The 17,502-nt window shown below is 38.5% G+C and overlaps 4 protein-coding genes across 4 annotated transcripts; 2 read left to right on the top strand and 2 right to left on the bottom strand.

Moving 5' to 3' along the window:
• Window positions 1–3,318: 3,318 nt before the first annotated feature.
• On the bottom strand, window positions 3,319–7,519 carry LOC106659167 (apyrase-like). The gene is made up of 9 exons (XM_023461336.1): window positions 6,730–7,519; window positions 6,457–6,667; window positions 6,064–6,180; window positions 5,898–5,978; window positions 5,507–5,708; window positions 5,239–5,442; window positions 4,825–5,162; window positions 3,815–3,951; window positions 3,319–3,739 (listed from the first exon to the last, which is right to left on the bottom strand). The coding sequence occupies exons 1-9, from the start codon at window positions 6,864–6,866 to the stop codon at window positions 3,505–3,507; spliced, it is 1,662 nt and encodes a 553-aa protein (XP_023317104.1). The 5' UTR covers window positions 6,867–7,519; the 3' UTR covers window positions 3,319–3,504.
• Window positions 7,520–7,620: 101 nt separating this feature from the next.
• On the top strand, window positions 7,621–13,423 carry LOC106658938 (protein 5NUC-like). The gene is made up of 5 exons (XM_014381130.2): window positions 7,621–10,077; window positions 10,961–11,201; window positions 11,716–12,483; window positions 12,583–12,852; window positions 12,942–13,423. The coding sequence occupies exons 1-5, from the start codon at window positions 9,941–9,943 to the stop codon at window positions 13,302–13,304; spliced, it is 1,779 nt and encodes a 592-aa protein (XP_014236616.1). The 5' UTR covers window positions 7,621–9,940; the 3' UTR covers window positions 13,305–13,423.
• Window positions 13,424–13,533: 110 nt separating this feature from the next.
• On the top strand, window positions 13,534–15,086 carry LOC106658940 (protein OSCP1-like). The gene is made up of 4 exons (XM_014381133.2): window positions 13,534–13,721; window positions 13,904–14,226; window positions 14,304–14,581; window positions 14,651–15,086. Exons 1-4 carry the CDS (start codon window positions 13,610–13,612, stop codon window positions 15,072–15,074), a joined length of 1,137 nt encoding a protein of 378 aa, XP_014236619.1. The 5' UTR covers window positions 13,534–13,609; the 3' UTR covers window positions 15,075–15,086.
• Window positions 15,087–15,163: 77 nt separating this feature from the next.
• Window positions 15,164–17,216, bottom strand: LOC106658939 (enoyl-[acyl-carrier-protein] reductase, mitochondrial). The gene is made up of 5 exons (XM_014381131.2): window positions 16,569–17,216; window positions 16,254–16,490; window positions 15,956–16,177; window positions 15,645–15,875; window positions 15,164–15,565 (listed from the first exon to the last, which is right to left on the bottom strand). Exons 1-5 carry the CDS (start codon window positions 16,761–16,763, stop codon window positions 15,338–15,340), a joined length of 1,113 nt encoding a protein of 370 aa, XP_014236617.1. The 5' UTR covers window positions 16,764–17,216; the 3' UTR covers window positions 15,164–15,337.
• Window positions 17,217–17,502: the final 286 nt, after the last annotated feature.

Raw genomic sequence — 17,502 nt, 5'->3', positions numbered from 1 at the left:
TTATCTCTTATCATTATCTCCTTTGCTATGCTCGTGAACTCTTCGTCATTATACCAATATTCCTTAAGATCCGCAAATTTCTGAAATACATCATGCTTGAGAAACAATTTAATGATCGTCAGGGCGTCGTTTCGTTGCAGCTTGTATCCTCTTCTCTTCAGAAGCTTGACGACGGATAGAGCCCCAGATACTAATTTCAAACCACGAATACCCCAACTTGTACAAAACTGCGATTGGATTCCCTCGTCGAAAAGACTCTCGGTAGGAAAAACGAAATTAGACAGATCGGCACCATGATCTAAAATTAGATCGACCACGTGTGGCAAGACATTCGCCACTGCTAATTGTAGCGGTGTCCAACCCTTCTTGTCCTTAGCGTCGACCTTCACTACCCGACGTTTGTAGTCGCATATCTCGAAGAACGGCACCGCCATGTCAGCTCCAAATTCGTAGTAGGCCTTTACGGAGATCATATGCAGAGGAGTCGATCCTTTTGCATTGGCTACATTCGGATCCGCGCCATTGCTCAGCAGCATTATGGTCATTTCACTAGTAACATCGGTCAGAGCAATGTGTAGCGGTGTCCGACCTAGCTTGTCCTGAGGGCTGACCTGCAGCGGCATGTATCTGTCGTGGCTGTACTCGTACAGCATTTTCATCAAGGCTTCGTCGCTGTACATTTTGCATATGACGTGCAGAGGTGTGAATCCATCCTTGTTCGCCCAGTTTGGATCGGCGCCGTATTTCAGCAGCATGGGGACAATCCCGTGACCACCGTTGGCCAGAGCCAAATGCAGCGGCGAATCACCCGTTTTTTCAACCAGTTGATTGACATCTTGTCCGAGCAGTAGGAATTTCTTGGCGACCTCATCCAAACGACAGTTGCAGGCAATGTGAAAATGTGTCATTCCATCTTCGTCGACGTAGTTCACGTCGAATCTGTTGTAAATTTCAAAAAACTTATCGACGCTGTCATGTTTCCACTTGAACGCACGATGTATTGGCGTAGTTCGACGTAAAATTGGTTTGCCATCTTCGTCGAGCTTGGGCTCGTCTTCGTAGCCGCACTTGATCACAAATTTAATGAAACTTTCCCCCGAATAGTTCACTTGTCGATCACTCCAATTGACGATGGAATCGAAGAGTAGACGCTCGATTTCTCCCTCTTGAAAAATCTCTCGGAGATTTGGCAGTCGGCCGTTCCAATGGTTAATTTTATCAAGTTTCCAGATGAATTTATATCGATCATCTTTAACCTCCCAGTTGACCTTTTCTCGTAAGCTTTTCAATTTTTCCAAATTTTCTTGGTCTGTACAGCGATCCCATGAATCATCAGAGTCGTCAAGATTTATTTGGCCGTAGTAATCTAGTCCAACTAGTTCTGGGTCGCTTTCCAAATGGGAACTTTCATCGGATTCTTCGTCAGACGTGAAGGGAATTTTTCCGCCCTCGCAGCTCAAGCACAACATAGTCACTGATAACCTATAATATAAAATAGAGAATGTTTCAAATTTTTTCGTCGAGAATCACTGACCACGCTTGATGCGATTTTTTCACGCTGTGACGTTGTAACGTGCACACTGACAAAATTCTGTAACACCACTTAACTATATAGACTGAATGTGCACAAATACAAAGCAATAATACAAGGATGTAAGGAGCGCGTGCCAACTGTAAGTGTCGGTTGACGATTGACTGTATGAATAGTCCGGGCACTAATGCGAACGGTAGGGCTCGACGAGCGAGCGGAGGCAAGATAAGAATGAGCGCGAGAGAGACACAGTCGATACTTAACGTGCTGCCATTACAAAAGCACAAGCGCCGAGCAGTACTCGCCGCAGCATGTTAGGTATAGAGGGGTGAACCATGCTGTTGGGCAGTGACGCGACATTTGTCGCACGCAAAAATATTTTGCGCTAGCACACTCTATTCGATGCCGTACTAATTTTTTCTTCTTTCTGTTCATCTTTGAGGGAAATCTTTGCAAGTGAATGGCAGTGGGTTTCCACGATGAAGTGCATATTAATCAAAAAATCAAATCTCAATTCTTAAATTATTTATTTTAATGATGTTGAAAATTTGCAGAATTATATGAGAAATTGAGAATTAATATCATAAGTGAGCTCATTTTATACTTCAATTTTAATACGCATTTTTGAACAACGAGACTACTGAAATATGTTCGAGTATCATCACCAGTACATCAAAACTTAAGTATTTATGCTTATAATTTTTTGCATTCGATCATACGTGTACACATATTCGAACATTGCTGCAGCATTTTAATACCTCTTATTTTTGTTTTTCGTTATTTGGCGTAACAAGATTTGTCAAGATCCACCGATTTCTCAAAACTCTCGCCAAAGTAAGTTGCAATGGGGAAAACGAAGCTTAACGGATCAACACCACGATTCAATAGACTCTCAAACTCATTTATCATAATATTCGCCACAGCTGATTGCAGCGGTGCTGACTTCACTTGCATACATACATTTTTCGAACCCTTTCTATACAGAGATCTTTTGGAAAGAAAATTTATTCGAGGAGATTCTTTTGAATGTGACTTCAAAGGATTGATTATTTTTGAGGCATTTGTTTATTGTAATTTTCTTCGGCTCGTACGACTAGATGCTCTTCGTAGGCATCTGAGATCAATACATATAGGTATAGCAAACACATGGGTCACTCGGATCATTGACAGCAGTGAAAAAAAATCACTGTCTCATCTCTATAAGCTAATTCTAGGTAGTGCCACACGCGTCAGCTTTTTTCCCATGTTATTTAAATGGGGAAAAAGCTGACACGTGTGGCACTACCTAGAATTAGGTTATAGAGATAGGACAGTGATTTTCTTTCATTGTAAGCCAAATGATGAGCATCAATGGGCGAGAGCGAGGATTTGAGTAATTCGGGAAATAACGGACGTTAAACTGTATTTTTTAGTGCGAAAAGTCGCGTTTTCTTTTAAATATGACTACCTAGTGCTTCTTTACTAAAGGAGTTCTGTGATAGGCTCGAAAATGAGTTTTTAAACTAGACGTCGTAAGACGGTTTGGTTTTCATATTTTTAAAGTAGATTGAATCCCCAACAAATGTTCGTAAGTATGTGTGTCTTGTTACCATTTCTCGGCTCTTTGGCTAAGTCAGACTCAGCTCTATTGTATTCAGTGCTGTCCAAATAAACGAGTAAAATACGTCATAAAATTTATGCTTTAAATAAGGGGATATTAAAGCACAGTAAGAAATAGAAAATTTTCAGAAATGTGTTTCAAAAATTTATCACGATATTTAAATTTAAAAAACAACTATTTGAATAAATTCAGCATATTAAAAAGTTTTTTAATGAAAATTCTCTAAACAAACATTTTTATGTTAACACAGTCTTTGGCGCTCTCTTAATAATTTATCGCGAGATTTTTAATTTCATTATCGTACAATACCCTTACTTTTAACTTTTTTCCTCGATGATTTACATAATACGATTTTAATTTTATTTTTTATTCGTTATTTATAACACTCCAAATCAAGAGTTACTCGCTGATCAGCTTCGTACGAGAAAGGAGATATTGATTTCATGTAATCGGTCAAAGCATCGACACCTCGAATATTGAAAGATTTGAGTGGTACAGTGATTTCTTCGGCAAAAAGTGGATGAATTGCAAGATATTTACGTAAGATCATTCTGTAGATTTTGTCCTCGTCCAAAGGTTCATATACTGGCTTATCACAAGCTTGGCATCTGTCAATGGTGATAAAGTTAATGTTCATCTCCATTCAATTTCGGGGTTTTAATTTATTTCCAGCTTTTACTTACTGAACAAGAATATGCGTGGTACATGATTTTGCAGGCTTAATCAGATCGTAACTAAAACGTATTCCTGACAGATGTGAGTAGAGGCGTACCTGCGTTTTACCTTTAACTATATTCCTAATTAAGCCTTTTTCAATAATCTGAAATATCATAAATAAATGAAACATATTAATAAATGTATGGGGAAAACCGACGACTTGTCGATTTCCATAAATTCAAAACTGTCATTTAACTTTTTGACTAATTTAAGAACACGAAAAAATAAAATATCATTCAATTCTGTCTTTCACCCCACTTTTCCTGAAAAAATCAGAAGGATTCTCGTTGAAACATTTTGCAAATATGAACAAATTTCGTAACCAATACTATGTTTTTGAAATTTTTTCTGTGAAATCATATATTCTAAAAAATTAAGGAATATTAATGAATCAGTCGATTTTCTCATACTTTGGAAAACACTGATTTTCAAAAGTATCAACCGTAGAGTAATTCGGATATAATAGACATCAAGTGTAAAGTATTCGATTTCAAATAGATAAAAGATTTGTAGACTTTTTTTCTCATACTTTAAACATTATTTCAATTTTAATACCGTTAACATGTGTCATATGAGGCTTCAAAAATCTATCAAAGTATCATGCACGTGTCAAACATACGATTTTGTGTAAGTACTAAAGAAAAGGCAATAAAAGTGTTATCAATATATTCATTAAAATATAACTACTTGTTCATTTTAAAAAACACCGGTCTTAATAGCTAAAAATCTATTAAAATCGTTAAAGTATTATAATGAAAAATGAAGTGTACTGATAAAAAGATAAAAAATCAACGGCAATAATTTGTGAAACTTATAATTGATGAAAGATAAAAAATTTACCAAAAATAAGATTTGTTCGCTTCTATAACGATTTACAACCGCAATATTATAATATCTACTTGAAGGCGAGCATGAAAAAAGACATTTTTTGAATAATTTCCCCATATTTTTTATGAGTGAAAATGTTCAAACTTACTCTGCGTATTTTCCTTCCAGGTAATTCAACAACGACTAAATCATCTTCGAAAGGCAAGATTGATATCGCATCGGCGTAGCTGATGTTACCCGCCGGCAACTGATTTCTAACGCCACCGGAATTGACGAAGGCAATTGCTGCATATGTCCAGTGTTTCGGGGATTCACTGAACTTGCGGAATGCGTGAACGAAGCTGTCGGTCACCAGATTGGCCACGGCACAATCTCCGACGTACAAACACTCCTTACTGAGAGTAGTCCTGCTCGTGCCGACCACTGCATTGCCGTGTTGCTCGACGATATCGGCCCAAGGCTTCAAATCTTTCAGCATTTTTTCATCTGCCCGAGAATCAGAGGATGTCCTCATTTTTCAGTTACTCAATCATTTGAATGGGATGAGTGTGAGGTGGCTCACCTTGCTCGATGGAGCTATCTAAGTAAATTGGAGCTCCCTCCCAGTCGGCCACTTCTCCCTTACTATCGAACCACACGGTGAGATTTCCGAGGTATTTGGTGTATGCTCCAGCTTGAACGATCAGCACAGTCCTTTTGGAGTCTTCCTGTTGCACTACTACTGGGTAATCGTCGGCGGGTTCATCGTTGTTGAAAGGTGGCTTACCTGAAATTAAATATTCATCAATGACTGTGATAAAAAAGTGAAGAAGGAAAAAATATGAACACACCTGTGTAAAGGAAAGTATGCGAATGACCACCGACGATAACATCGACGTCCGGACAATTTCGAGCTAGTTTACGATCGTTTTCGAGGCCGACGTGGCTCAATACGATAATGATATCGATTCCTTGCTTTTTCAATTTTTCTGCTTCCAAATTGATCGATCTAGCTGCATCTAAAAATTTAACCTTGCCTGTTTGCGACAGGGTCTGATGAAAATCATTAGCTTAATTTTCCAAAAAATAATACCAAGGGTATATAAAAGTAGCCTTTGGATCATTTATCAAAATGCAAATAGTATTTAATTCAAATTTAATTTTACTTCTTCATAATATAAAACTAATTATAATTTTTGCAAAAGCTTTGATTTTATCTACATAAATACTAATATGTTGTACCTTTGTCTCTTCATGACTCACGCCGATGATTCCAATTTTTTTTCCGGATCTTTCGATAATCGTACTGTTACGATACAATCCCTGTCGATACCAATCATAAATATTTTCAATAGTTTATTTTTTTTATCTGTATTAAATCCATTAACATGCTAAATGATAAGTTTACCTGCATACTTGGCTCTTCACTAGAATCGATATTAGCAGCGACAACGGGTGCATTGAATCTTTCAAGAAAATAGACGAGTCCAGACACTCCATCGTCGAAATCATGATTACCGATCGCCTATAGTATAATATTAAAACGAAAATACATAATTGCACTTGATTTAACGTAGCAATATTGAAAATATTGATCAATTTACTATACGTTTAAAAGCAATATTGAAAAGTGGTTAAAGAAAATATGGAAATGTCCCATTTAAAGTTGTAATAAAAAAATTCGTGTATCTCTTTGACGGCCTCGGTATAGTCAACGATTCAAAAAAGCATTTATATTTTTATGTAAAGTTTGTGAGCAACAATTACAGATTAGACACACTTCTGAATAAAATAAACGAACCATAGCATCATGCGGAAACTTATTCATAAAATGTACAGTCGCATTGCCTTTGAACAAGTTGTACCATAGGGTCCCTTGATAGTTATCACCAGCGTTGAGATAAATCGTATTCGACTGCTCTAATTTGATTTGTTTGACGGCGGTCATGAGCCGGGCCAAACCTCCGTAGCAATCTTCGTCGCCAACATTACAACGACCAGTTTGAACAAACCTTTAAGTCACAGTTCATTTTTTTAAGCTTAAACATTAGCATGATTTCAAAACTTGACTTACCTCGCGTGAAAATCATTCATGTGGGCGATGGTCAGTTGAAAAAGTTCATCTTGTCCAGGATAAACCAATTGCCTGGCGGTGAAAGCATTACAACTGCAGATGCTCAAAGCTATCAATATCAACACTTTTGCGAACATCGTGCACAGACTTCACATAAACTCAAAAAATAGTAAAATATAAGAACAGAACTATGCTACGATTAACGATCGCCGATTGATATGCTATCAACTGCGCGTCGAAGTAGAATGAATACCCAAATATATCGTATAAAGCTAGAACCAGTTCGATTTACACTATAATTTTCGAGAGCGACTCTCCACTCTTCAAACGAATGGAATTTAGTAAAAGTAAATTCATATATTATATAATGTATCTATATTAAATATAAGTAATTCATGTCCGATTGATAGTGGGTTGTAACATTTTAAAATACATTTAATATCACGCAATAAAATTGTTCGATAGTCAATATCGTTTTATCAAGCAGATTTCTACACTTCTCTAAGAATTCACGATGTAACACTTTACAATCAATCGATAAGTTAGAAAACATTTTGTTCAGCTGAAGAGTATTCGTAAAATTACTAATTTATTTATTTCAATAAATGCATATAATGTTTTATATAAATTGGGTTGTTTGATCACGTTAACTAATGAATAGTTAATTTTACTATATAAAATAAATTTTCCATTCAATTACCATTCAATTACCATTTATAATAGTTTATATTTTCAACTGTGAAATTCAATTTTATAACAAAGCAAGATAGAAATCAAAGTTTTTAGAAACTGTTTTCAAAAATTTATTATTTTATCTACGAAACAATAAAAAAATTTACAAATTCAATTTTTTAGACAAATTTCCAATATATAAATTTAAAAATATTCGTTTTTTTTAATAATATTTTTTGGGCACAGTTTTTGGCACCCTTCTAAATTAATTATCGCAATCAATTTTAATATCATAAATTACTCTTGCTCTGATCTTTTTCTCTTCACAATTTACATAATATACGATTACAATTTTATTTCTTATTTGTTATCTGTTATACTTAAAATCAAAGGTAGATATGGACATGGCAAAAGTTATCGGTCATTTGACGTAGTTAATAATCTCAATTTGAAGTATTTTGAACGTAAGAAATTAGCGGTTTTACGTTATTACAGTGAATTGACAAAAATAAAAAACCGAAAATTTATAAACATAATACGATTATAAACTAAATTGTACGCGTGGCGGTTTCTCGATATAATTAGTCGTGTAAACCTGATATATGCACACATAATAAAACAATGTTTAACAGTCTCACACCTGCTTTTTTAGTGAGTGTTGTTTTTTTTTCTTGTTCGTCTTAAAAAGTTAGTGCCCATGCAGCTTGAATTATAATGAATTCGGCGTGCGTTTATAGGCACACTGGCAGGCGCACTCTATATTCTATCATCATTTTCAAACGCCGACTTATATATTGTGACCATTAAGAGCCTATTATAGCTTTTTAATCAGGCTATACTTGAAAAGAAAAAATTGGAGAAACTATGACTAGTCCCGTATCAAGGTCAAAATAGAACTAGAAAAAAATTGTTATAAAGCGAACTAGCGGTTCGTGAGTCTGAACTTGTTTCAAGAGAAAAAAAGTGTTGCTGTTAAATATTGCAAAAAGTCAAATTATTGTATAAGCGGCTTTATCACTGCTTTCGTAATTTCGGGCCATACACGATTTTTATCTGTTGATAAGGAAATCTGTCATTTTTGCCTTTTGCATAAGAATAATTAGATTCCATATTTGTGCTTCCTTAAAAAAAATTGACAGTATCCGAATTGTGTGTCTCTGGTCTTCCAAAATTTACACGACCAACGGGATGACATGTTATTTGATAAGCTTTTGTAAAGTGCCTATGTATACAAATAAAACTTACTAACGAGAGACTTCAACTTCAATCACTCGGACAGATAGAGTCTTACATCACGTTATTTGAATGACGTTTGATAATGCTAAATAATTACTTGAATAATTTAGAATTTTTTGTGGTTATTAAAATAAATCAAGCACTTTCTGCTCCCTTAGCTCGAGTACCAGTAATGGCTGGGAATTCCGTGTATATAACGAAAAGGCTAGGTTTTTTTTCTGACGCGATGGGAGACGGTAGACATTGTACAAAGGTAGCATTGTGTCTATCCCAAAGATTTTTACGCATACATTAAAAAAGTGCCGATTGATCAGTAGCACTTCAAAATTAATCGTCGCTTTATTACGAACGAATGTTTACAAGCCTCAGCTTTTAGATCAGAAATAAAACAAGCTTCCCATTCTTTGTTTTGAAGCGTATAAACAGAAAATGCAAAAAATACAAAGAGAAAAATATTTACACCAACATGGTTAAAAAACCCAAGCTGCTCGAATTTCTAGAAACAATGGTCTTGAGCCTATTTTCAAGGCTTCGCGTTTTAAGAAGCCACTAATAACGGTACATCATTGTCCGATTTGTATAAAGTATTGATTAAGTAATAATGAGCGGTTGAAGATGTAGAAGATTATCCAGGAAAAAATAAGCACATGGAAATCGTCGAATAAAGGCACAATAAAGTATCTCATTATTTTGATTTCTCAAAAATCATCGATTCATTAAAACTCGATAATTACTCAAGATATTAAAACTCTTAGTAATCCGACCATTATGATACATACAATAGTATTGAATATGTAATATCACAGTAGTGTAAAAATTTACACATGAGTAGCCACACCTCCAAAGTACGACCCTTGTTCGCTTCTGCTTCTTTAATTGGTGAACGATATCTTAGTCGCGAGTGAGAGTGAGAGAGAGAGTGAGAGAGAGAGCGCGCGCGCGCAAAAACGAAAGTGGGGAGGGAGCGAGAAAGACAGAGAGAAAAATGATGAAAAGGAAGGCAAAAATCAAGCATCAGTCATTATTGCTTGGGTAACAAAAGGCTGCTCTACACTAGACTATTTCAGTTGATCGTGGCGAGGCGCGCGTATACCGAATTGTTTCTCGTACTCACATGCCGATATTGAGTCAAAAACAGGAGCACATTGCACATTTCGTCTGCGACCGTCGAGCTTCGCGCACGTCTTGCTCTCTCTAATATACGAGCACGCGCGCTCGATAATCGTCAGGACAATTTGAATTTTGTTTGTTTTTTTTGTTTGTCGTTTGGTTTTTTAATTATCGATCAGTGACAATTTATAATATGATCAACACAACAATGAAGGGCTGCGCGACGGGCCTTATGCTCTTCGCTCTGCTCACGCTGTGCGCAGCTGCTCCGACCGATCAACCCGAGGTCCTGAGGATCAGGATCATACACACCAACGACATGCACGCAAGGTTAGCATTTTTTTCATTTATTGCTTAAGAACTACAATTGCGACTCGCTCGTCGATTGCAGCTGTGTCGCGCGCGCGGTGGTCGTAAAGTTGCAAAAAGCAGCTTGATAACGCGAGGCGCGAGTCTTGGCGGAAACGTAAGACGTTAGGTGAAATCATTATTATACACATTAGGTATAATGATGCTACGCTAACTTCAATATCTTAATTTTACGGCACTTAATAGTGCCTCGTGATAAGGGTTATCTCAAACAATAACACGAGCAACGAAAAATAAACATCCAAACTTCAGATTCGAAAAGAAATATATGCAACGTACGATCGTTTTGATCGAAGCGATGAATAATACTAACGTGCGATCATCTTCGTTGGTTCATAACTAGAGTTTCCACTCAAGAAATTAAGCGTTTGATATATTTGCGCTCCGCATATGATATCATGCTCATCTTGAGTTATTGCTGATATTTTTCGCTCTCTCGACGATGCACACATGCACGCGTCCTTGCAGCTAAGCTAAAAGTGTCGCGCGGTATAAATTCTTCAAATCCCCGCACACACGCACAAAGTCTGAGCGACGCGTTAATATATTTTCAACGTTTAGTGACCATAAAAATAATTGAATTCTCTTAATTGAGAGTGTTGTAACACTTGTCAATATATCGCCGCGCGCGCGTTAAGAGCACGTGGTAAGACGTGAGAGCGTACACACGCCCGCACACACACACTCACGCGTACACGCAAACACTTATACACGCACGAGCATCGCAACATCGACGCGTATTTTTAGAAAACTCACGACATTACGCTGCACTCGATGATTTCTTCGTCTTCTTCATTTTTTTTTTTCATCGAACGCGGGACAATTTTTTCTCTCTCACTTGCAGATTCGAGCAGACGTCGCAACGCTCGGGAATATGCAGCAGCCAGGATGCAGCCTCGGACCAATGTTACGGAGGCTTCGCCAGAATAGCGCATCTCGTGCGGAAGATTCGGAATTCCTCGACGTCGGAATTGCCCGTCTTTTTCCTCAATGCCGGTGACACTTATCAAGGCACCAAACTTTTTACGGCCTATAAATGGAAGATCGTTGCCAAGTTCCTGAACATACTCAAGCCGGATGCCGCCGTAAGTTTTATATACAATTGTCCAATGAAAAAGTAAATAAAAATAAAGGCCGGAGGTCTCTCGCTTTGTGAGAGTAAATAGAATAAGCCGATGTGACAAAGCGTCGTATAGAATTTAGTCCGAATGTCCACCGACATATAAGATCATTTATTAATAACAATCTATAAATTTTTGTACGTGCTCATTAAGCCCATTCCGACAAATATTCGCTAAAAAAATGTAGCAACATTTATTGATAAAAAGCCGCAGTTACCACAAATTTTTTTAGCGAATATCTGTCGGAATGAGCTTAATGAGCACGTACAAAAATTTATAGATTGTCATTAATAAATAATCTCATACGTCGATTGGCACTCAAACTGATTGTTTTCGAAAATAATTATTCAATGGCGCGCTTAGAATTTTCGCCGACTCGCGCATTCAATCACGCACAATGAAATTAAATGTTATTAGCGCTGAATCAGCCGATTCGCTAGAAATTGATAGCACACGTTTTTTTTTCATTTTGTAACAGAGTCTCGGTAACCACGAATTCGACGACGGAGTCAAAGGACTCGTACCGTTTCTCAACAATGTCACGTTCCCGGTCGTTACTGCCAATTTAGACTTGAGCGATGAGCCGAGTCTCGCCCACACGAAAAACTTGAAGAATTACACGATTTTCGAGGTGAAAAATCGAAAAATCGGCGTGATCGGCTACCTGACTCCCGAGACCATAACGATCTCGCAAACGGGCGACGTGAAAATCCTCGACGAGGTACCCGTCCTGCAGAAATTCGCCGACGAGCTCAAGGCGCAAGGCGTCGACATCATCATAGCCCTGGGCCACTCGGGCTACGATGTAGACAAGAAAATAGCTCGCGAGGTCGACGGAGTCGATCTGGTCATCGGAGGCCACACCAACACTTTCCTGTACAACGGCAAGGTGCCGGATCTCGAGCGCAGCGAGGGCTTCTATCCGACGGAGGTCGTGCAGAAGAGCGGCAGAAAGGCCTACGTGGTGCAAGCCTACGCCTACACCAAGTACCTCGGCAATCTGTTCGTGGATTTCGATCGCCAAGGCGAGATCTCGCGCATTCAAGGAAAACCCATTCTCGTCGATCACTCGGTTCCGCAGGATCAGGACGTGCTGGAAGAGCTCAAAGTCTGGGTCGAACCACTCGCCAACGTGACCAAGCGAGTGGTCGGCAAGACGAAGGTGTTGCTACAGGGTAGCGAGAAGACGTGCCGGCTGCGGGAATGTAACTTCGGCAATATGCTCACCGACGCAATGATTCGTTACGTAAGTTTCCTTTTTTCTCAGAATCGACTCTTTATACAATGCTCGCTCCCCCCCGAGCGGTAAGCTAATTTTCTGGTTTTACCCCCGGTTTCTTCGCAGAACGCCATGAACTACCAAGGCGACGGCTGGACCGACGCCCCCATAGCCATTCATCAATCCGGCGGAATCAGGGCATCCATCGAAAAGACCAACAAGGGAAAAGTCATCATGGAGGACCTGATCACGGCCTTCCCGTTCGGCACGAAGGTCGTGAAAGTCGACGTGAGCGCGGAGATATTGCGACAGGCCGTGGAGCACAGCGTGCACGATCGCCTGAGCATCAACGAGACGGCTCACGGTGGAGCTTTCTTGCAGGTGTCCGGACTTAAGGTGAGTTCGATAATTGATGATCGCGCGCGACGTATAAAAATATTTTTCTCTGTGTGCTCAATCTCTCTCTCTCTCTTGTTTGCTCGAAGGTGACCTACGACTTGGAGAAGCCAAAAGGCTCGCGAGTCGTCGACATCCAGGTGCGCTGCGGCAACTGCTCGGTACCGGTCTACGAGCCCATCGACCCCAATGCCACCTACAAGATACTCATACCGGACTTCATGTACTTGGGCGGCGACGGATTTAAGATGTTCAAGAACACCAAGATGTACAACACGGACGTGGTGATCGCCGACCTCGTGGCTGACTACATTACCCAAGAGTCGCCGGTCTATCCGGGCGTGGAGGGCAGGATACGCTTTGGCAATGACTCCTTTTCCGTACACACGGCGAACGGCATCTACGCTTTCCTCGTGTCTTGCTTAGTCGCTATCAAATCCTGGTTCAGATAGATTACAATCGTCGTCGCTTCTCAACGAAGCAATGTAAATAGTGTAAAATAGTATTATTATGTATTATATAATTGTATCGATCGAACAATAAAGATTCGACGTTTTGTTTTTTTTTTAAACATTTCCGATTTATATCCTTTTCTTTCGTCGAGCTTGCGCTCTCGGCGTGTTTTGAACAGCTCGTAGCCATAGTTACGAGCTTTTGCGTACAGTGTATAGAAAAAAAGAGATAACGGTGTGCCAGACTGGCAAGTATATCGAGTGATCGTCGCTTATTTTCGTTTTAATAATTTATCATCGAAATAATGTCGAATTACGCAACGCCGATTCTGTATCTCAACATGGGCGGCGAGATGATGTATGTGCTGCAGCAGAGGCTGCAAACTCAGAGAGTCAGTCTCGATAAGACGATACAAGGCTAGTGCCATAATAATCTTTTATGTTGTATCCTCCTTTTCATTTTCGCATGCAATTTTCGAAAACAATGGCCTGTAACGATGATCGGATTCGATCATCGTGCATATATGTGCTTCGAAATTAGCATGTCGATTGATTTACTAAATGCACGTTTATATCGGCTATAATGCGTATGCGCATAGTGATGAACGACGTCTTGCACGCTCTGCTGAATCCCAAACAATTGGAGAGCATATTCAGCGAGGGTCCGCTGCTGCGGCTGACTTCCCTGCGATCGATCCTCGAGCGGGTCATTCTCTGCTCGATTATGCGCCTCGACCCGGCCAGCATGGACAAGCTCTTCGACCTCATGATCATGATGGTCAAGTATCAGCTGGCCACCAGCAGCGGGCCCCGCGAGATCATCCTCTCGACCCTCAATCACCTCGACGCCCTGCGCGACATGACCGCGATGGATCGCAAATTGACCGATTACGTCGATCAGGCCCATCAGCGAGTGGTCGACGTGAGTTATCTACGTATGTCGTATGATTCACATGCAAATGAGCTAAATTGTGGCTCTCGCGCCCGATCCTATTGCAGATTTACGGCAACATGACGCATCGGGACGTCTGGCAAATACGGACCGAGTGCTTGACTGAGCTCAAGCCTCACAACGTCAGGGTGTCGGCGCTTCTGAGGCTGGGTATGCAGAATCAGGACGCGAGCTTTAATCGCATCTGTCAACGCTACGACGAAAAGTATCGAGACCGTAAGCAGCTCCTGGACAATCTCAAGCTCAACGATTACGTCGACGAGGACGGACAGCTGGGCTCGTTCGCCATTAACGCCGGCAGATCGACCTTGATCGGGAAAAATATGTAAGTATTTTTCGTATCGACTGACGAATTGCGCTGAATTCGATGATGAATTTTTGTATTCCCTCGCAGCTACGTCATGTCCTACGGTCTGGCGAACGCCAATAGTGTCGACTCGAGTCAAAGCTTCCCACGAGTTTTGAGCGTCAGTAACAAGGCAGCGCGGCAAGAACTCGACAGCCTGACTAAGCAACTGGGCCAGGAAGAAGAGTTAGCTCCTATTAGGCCGTTCAGTTTAAGCTTATACACGAGGCACAATGCCAACGTCGCCAGCAACAACAATAACAACAACAACAACAACAACAATGGATCAAAAAATGTCGAATCCGATAAAGACGAAGAGGGCAACGAAATCGTGGAAAAATCTAACATAAACGAGTACAAAAAAAAATTGATGCAAGATATCGATAAAGATTTTGGCGACGACGAAGAAATCACTGCTATCAACAAAAATCGAGACGATAATGATATTATCAGCATGCTGGAAATGATGTAATAACAATATCGTAATTTATTCGCTAATTATTTTGCTACTTTTGCATTTTGGGAAGTTTGCTGTGCATATATTTTTGTATGAAGATTGACTATGGTAATGGTTACTGATTTTATTTAAAATATTTGCTCTGCTATATACATTTGACTCTTTACTCTAAAAGTCAACCGTCGATAAGGAGTTTTCATGTAGCCTCATAAACTAATGCAATATATAAAATTAAAATAAAGTATATAAAGCTGGGAATTTTTCTACCTTAAAATTTATTAACAAGTTAAATCTAAGATGTATTTAACATTCTTTCCACCGCCAGGTTTGAGAGCATTTGTAACAGCTTCTTTGTAGTTATTCAAAGGGACTAATTCATACGGCGGGGCTTTCAATTCTTTTTTGATAAATAATTGTTGAAGTTCATCGAACATTTTACATCTTTCCTCTGAATCTCCGTTTTGATTTGTCCAAGCAGTCATCCAGAATCCTTTGAATGCGATATTCTAAAATAAATATTTGAATGTAATAGTTGATTTTTATTAAAACATTTAATCAACCAAAAATTTTAACAATTTTACGTACTTTAAATATTAAAGAGGAAGCTGGAATAGTTAGAGGTTCTCTTGACATTCCACCATAGGTAACCATCACACCACTGTGACCTAAATGTCTCTGAACTTCCAATGCACTTTTACCACAAACGCAGTTTAAAGCTAATTGTGGTTTTGGTAATTTTTTACTTTTAAATATTTCAGTTGTTCTTAGCTCTTCTTCTGTCAACACAACATCTGCACCCAAATCCGTAAGTTGATCCTAGTTTTTAAATAATTTTATTAGTATTTTAAACTTTACATTTTCATTTATGAATTTTATTTTATATAAAATCAATAGACCTTTAATTGTTGAACTTCTGGTCTGTTCCTGATAACATTAACACTTTTAAAGCCCCAGATTTTACAAAGTTGAATAACTAATTGGCCTACAGCAGAGTTTCCACCATTTTGTATAACGGTATCACCAGGTTTTAATTGAACAAAATCTTTCAGCATTCTATAAGCGGTACAAGGGTTGACATTTAGCATACTAGCTTCAACTGTGTCCATACATTCATTTATCTAAAATTTGAATTAAAGAGTTTAGAAAAAACGTTTTTAAAATAAAATATTGTGGCACAAAGCATTGAGCTCTCACTTTGAATAAATCTTGAGCTTTGTATATTCCATGAGTCCTCCAAGTTCCTTTGTTGACTCCATTTGGAACAACTTTGTCACCCACACTAAATTGGTTGGTATTGCATCCTGTAGCAACAATTTCACCAACACCTTCGTTCCCTGGTACTGCAGGAAGAGGTGGTTTACTTGGGTATTTTCCTTGTATTGTATTGATATCAGCTGGATTGACTGGAGCATAAATCCATTTTACCAGAACCTGGATAATAAAAGTAAAATTATTTTAAAAAAAGTTGATACACAGTAGAAAAAGACAATAAAAAAGAAAATGACTGACCTGATCATTACCACACTTTGGTAAACAGTCTTCTGTGATTTGAACAACATCAGCTGGTTCTCCATAATCTTTGTACATCAATGATTTTGATTTGAGGGTAGTTGACATTAGTCTCGTTAATTTTGGAAAATTTAAATAGTTCCGATGAATTCCATCAATAAAGATAACACCTATTCTTCTTCCGGTTTGTTGCATAATTACTTATTACTTATTATATTATAAAATAAAAACTGGTGCAATCACTCGAGAGCAGACGGAGCTGTATCTAGCGGAGTCGGTTATTTACACACAATGTTTTATAGAGGCAGTAGGTGTATATGCAGCATGTATTGCAACTCCGCAGATAGTATTTTCGAGGTTATGCAAAAAATTTGAAATGTGTTCTCGATTCTCGATTCGTGAATCTCAAAGTGTAAAGTTTATAACGATGCAGACCAACGCGATAAATTGTATGTACACAGTGTTTTATTGATTTTCATGTGATAATCAGAGGGAAAGTAACTTGATACATTTTCTGTTAGCGGTTTAAACTGAAGTACATCTTTATTTAAATCGTTATCGCTATGTTAATTAGAGTCATAGTTGAGTGAAACTTTGAATCATTAGCGTGTATCATTTTTTAGTATAATTTTTATACTTTAATATAGAGACACACAGAATTTATTAATGGTGATTGTGATGAACGTATTTCCAGATATGTCGGTCAATGTAAAGTGTTCTTTTCAATATGATGAGCAGCGCAGCAATGATGAAAGTTTACAACAGTTTTACATTTCATATAAAACTGTTTTGTTTTTTAAGATGGTGATCGAAGCTTGAATTAAAAATAAAACTAAAAATTTTCACGTGCTTTCTATAATATTGAAGTCATCTAAAAATCATAAAAAATGTTGAGAATTTCAAAGTGACAAGTGCAAATGCATTTAAAAATAGT

This window comes from Trichogramma pretiosum, unplaced genomic scaffold (genome assembly GCF_000599845.2).
Source record: "Trichogramma pretiosum strain Unisexual culture from Peru unplaced genomic scaffold, Tpre_2.0 scaffold2, whole genome shotgun sequence".
Classification (NCBI taxonomy): domain Eukaryota; kingdom Metazoa; phylum Arthropoda; class Insecta; order Hymenoptera; family Trichogrammatidae; genus Trichogramma; species Trichogramma pretiosum.
Note: the sequence above shows the minus strand (reverse complement) of the source record. Positions and strands in the feature narration are given on the sequence as shown.

What these genes read in the sequence shown, in the direction of transcription:
- LOC106658938 (XM_014381130.2), top strand. Translation starts at nt 9,941, where the DNA reads ATGATCAACACAACAATGAAGGGCTGCGCGACGGGCCTTATGCTCTTC. An exon ending in ACCAACGACATGCACGCAAG is followed by an intron (nt 10,078 to 10,960) that starts GTTAGCATTTTT and finishes TCTCACTTGCAG; the next exon opens with ATTCGAGCAGACGTCGCAAC. An exon ending in TACTCAAGCCGGATGCCGCC is followed by an intron (nt 11,202 to 11,715) that starts GTAAGTTTTATA and finishes ATTTTGTAACAG; the next exon opens with AGTCTCGGTAACCACGAATT.
- LOC106658940 (XM_014381133.2), top strand. Translation starts at nt 13,610, where the DNA reads ATGTCGAATTACGCAACGCCGATTCTGTATCTCAACATGGGCGGCGAG. An exon ending in TCTCGATAAGACGATACAAG is followed by an intron (nt 13,722 to 13,903) that starts GCTAGTGCCATA and finishes GTATGCGCATAG; the next exon opens with TGATGAACGACGTCTTGCAC. An exon ending in CCCATCAGCGAGTGGTCGAC is followed by an intron (nt 14,227 to 14,303) that starts GTGAGTTATCTA and finishes ATCCTATTGCAG; the next exon opens with ATTTACGGCAACATGACGCA.
- LOC106659167 (XM_023461336.1), bottom strand. Translation starts at nt 6,866, where the DNA reads ATGTTCGCAAAAGTGTTGATATTGATAGCTTTGAGCATCTGCAGTTGT. An exon ending in GTGAAGAGCCAAGTATGCAG is followed by an intron (nt 5,979 to 6,063) that starts GTAAACTTATCA and finishes TGGTATCGACAG; the next exon opens with GGATTGTATCGTAACAGTAC. An exon ending in ACCACGCATATTCTTGTTCA is followed by an intron (nt 3,740 to 3,814) that starts GTAAGTAAAAGC and finishes CACCATTGACAG; the next exon opens with ATGCCAAGCTTGTGATAAGC.
- LOC106658939 (XM_014381131.2), bottom strand. Translation starts at nt 16,763, where the DNA reads ATGCAACAAACCGGAAGAAGAATAGGTGTTATCTTTATTGATGGAATT. An exon ending in AAGCTCAAGATTTATTCAAA is followed by an intron (nt 16,178 to 16,253) that starts GTGAGAGCTCAA and finishes TTCAAATTTTAG; the next exon opens with ATAAATGAATGTATGGACAC. An exon ending in CTTCCTCTTTAATATTTAAA is followed by an intron (nt 15,566 to 15,644) that starts GTACGTAAAATT and finishes TATTTATTTTAG; the next exon opens with AATATCGCATTCAAAGGATT.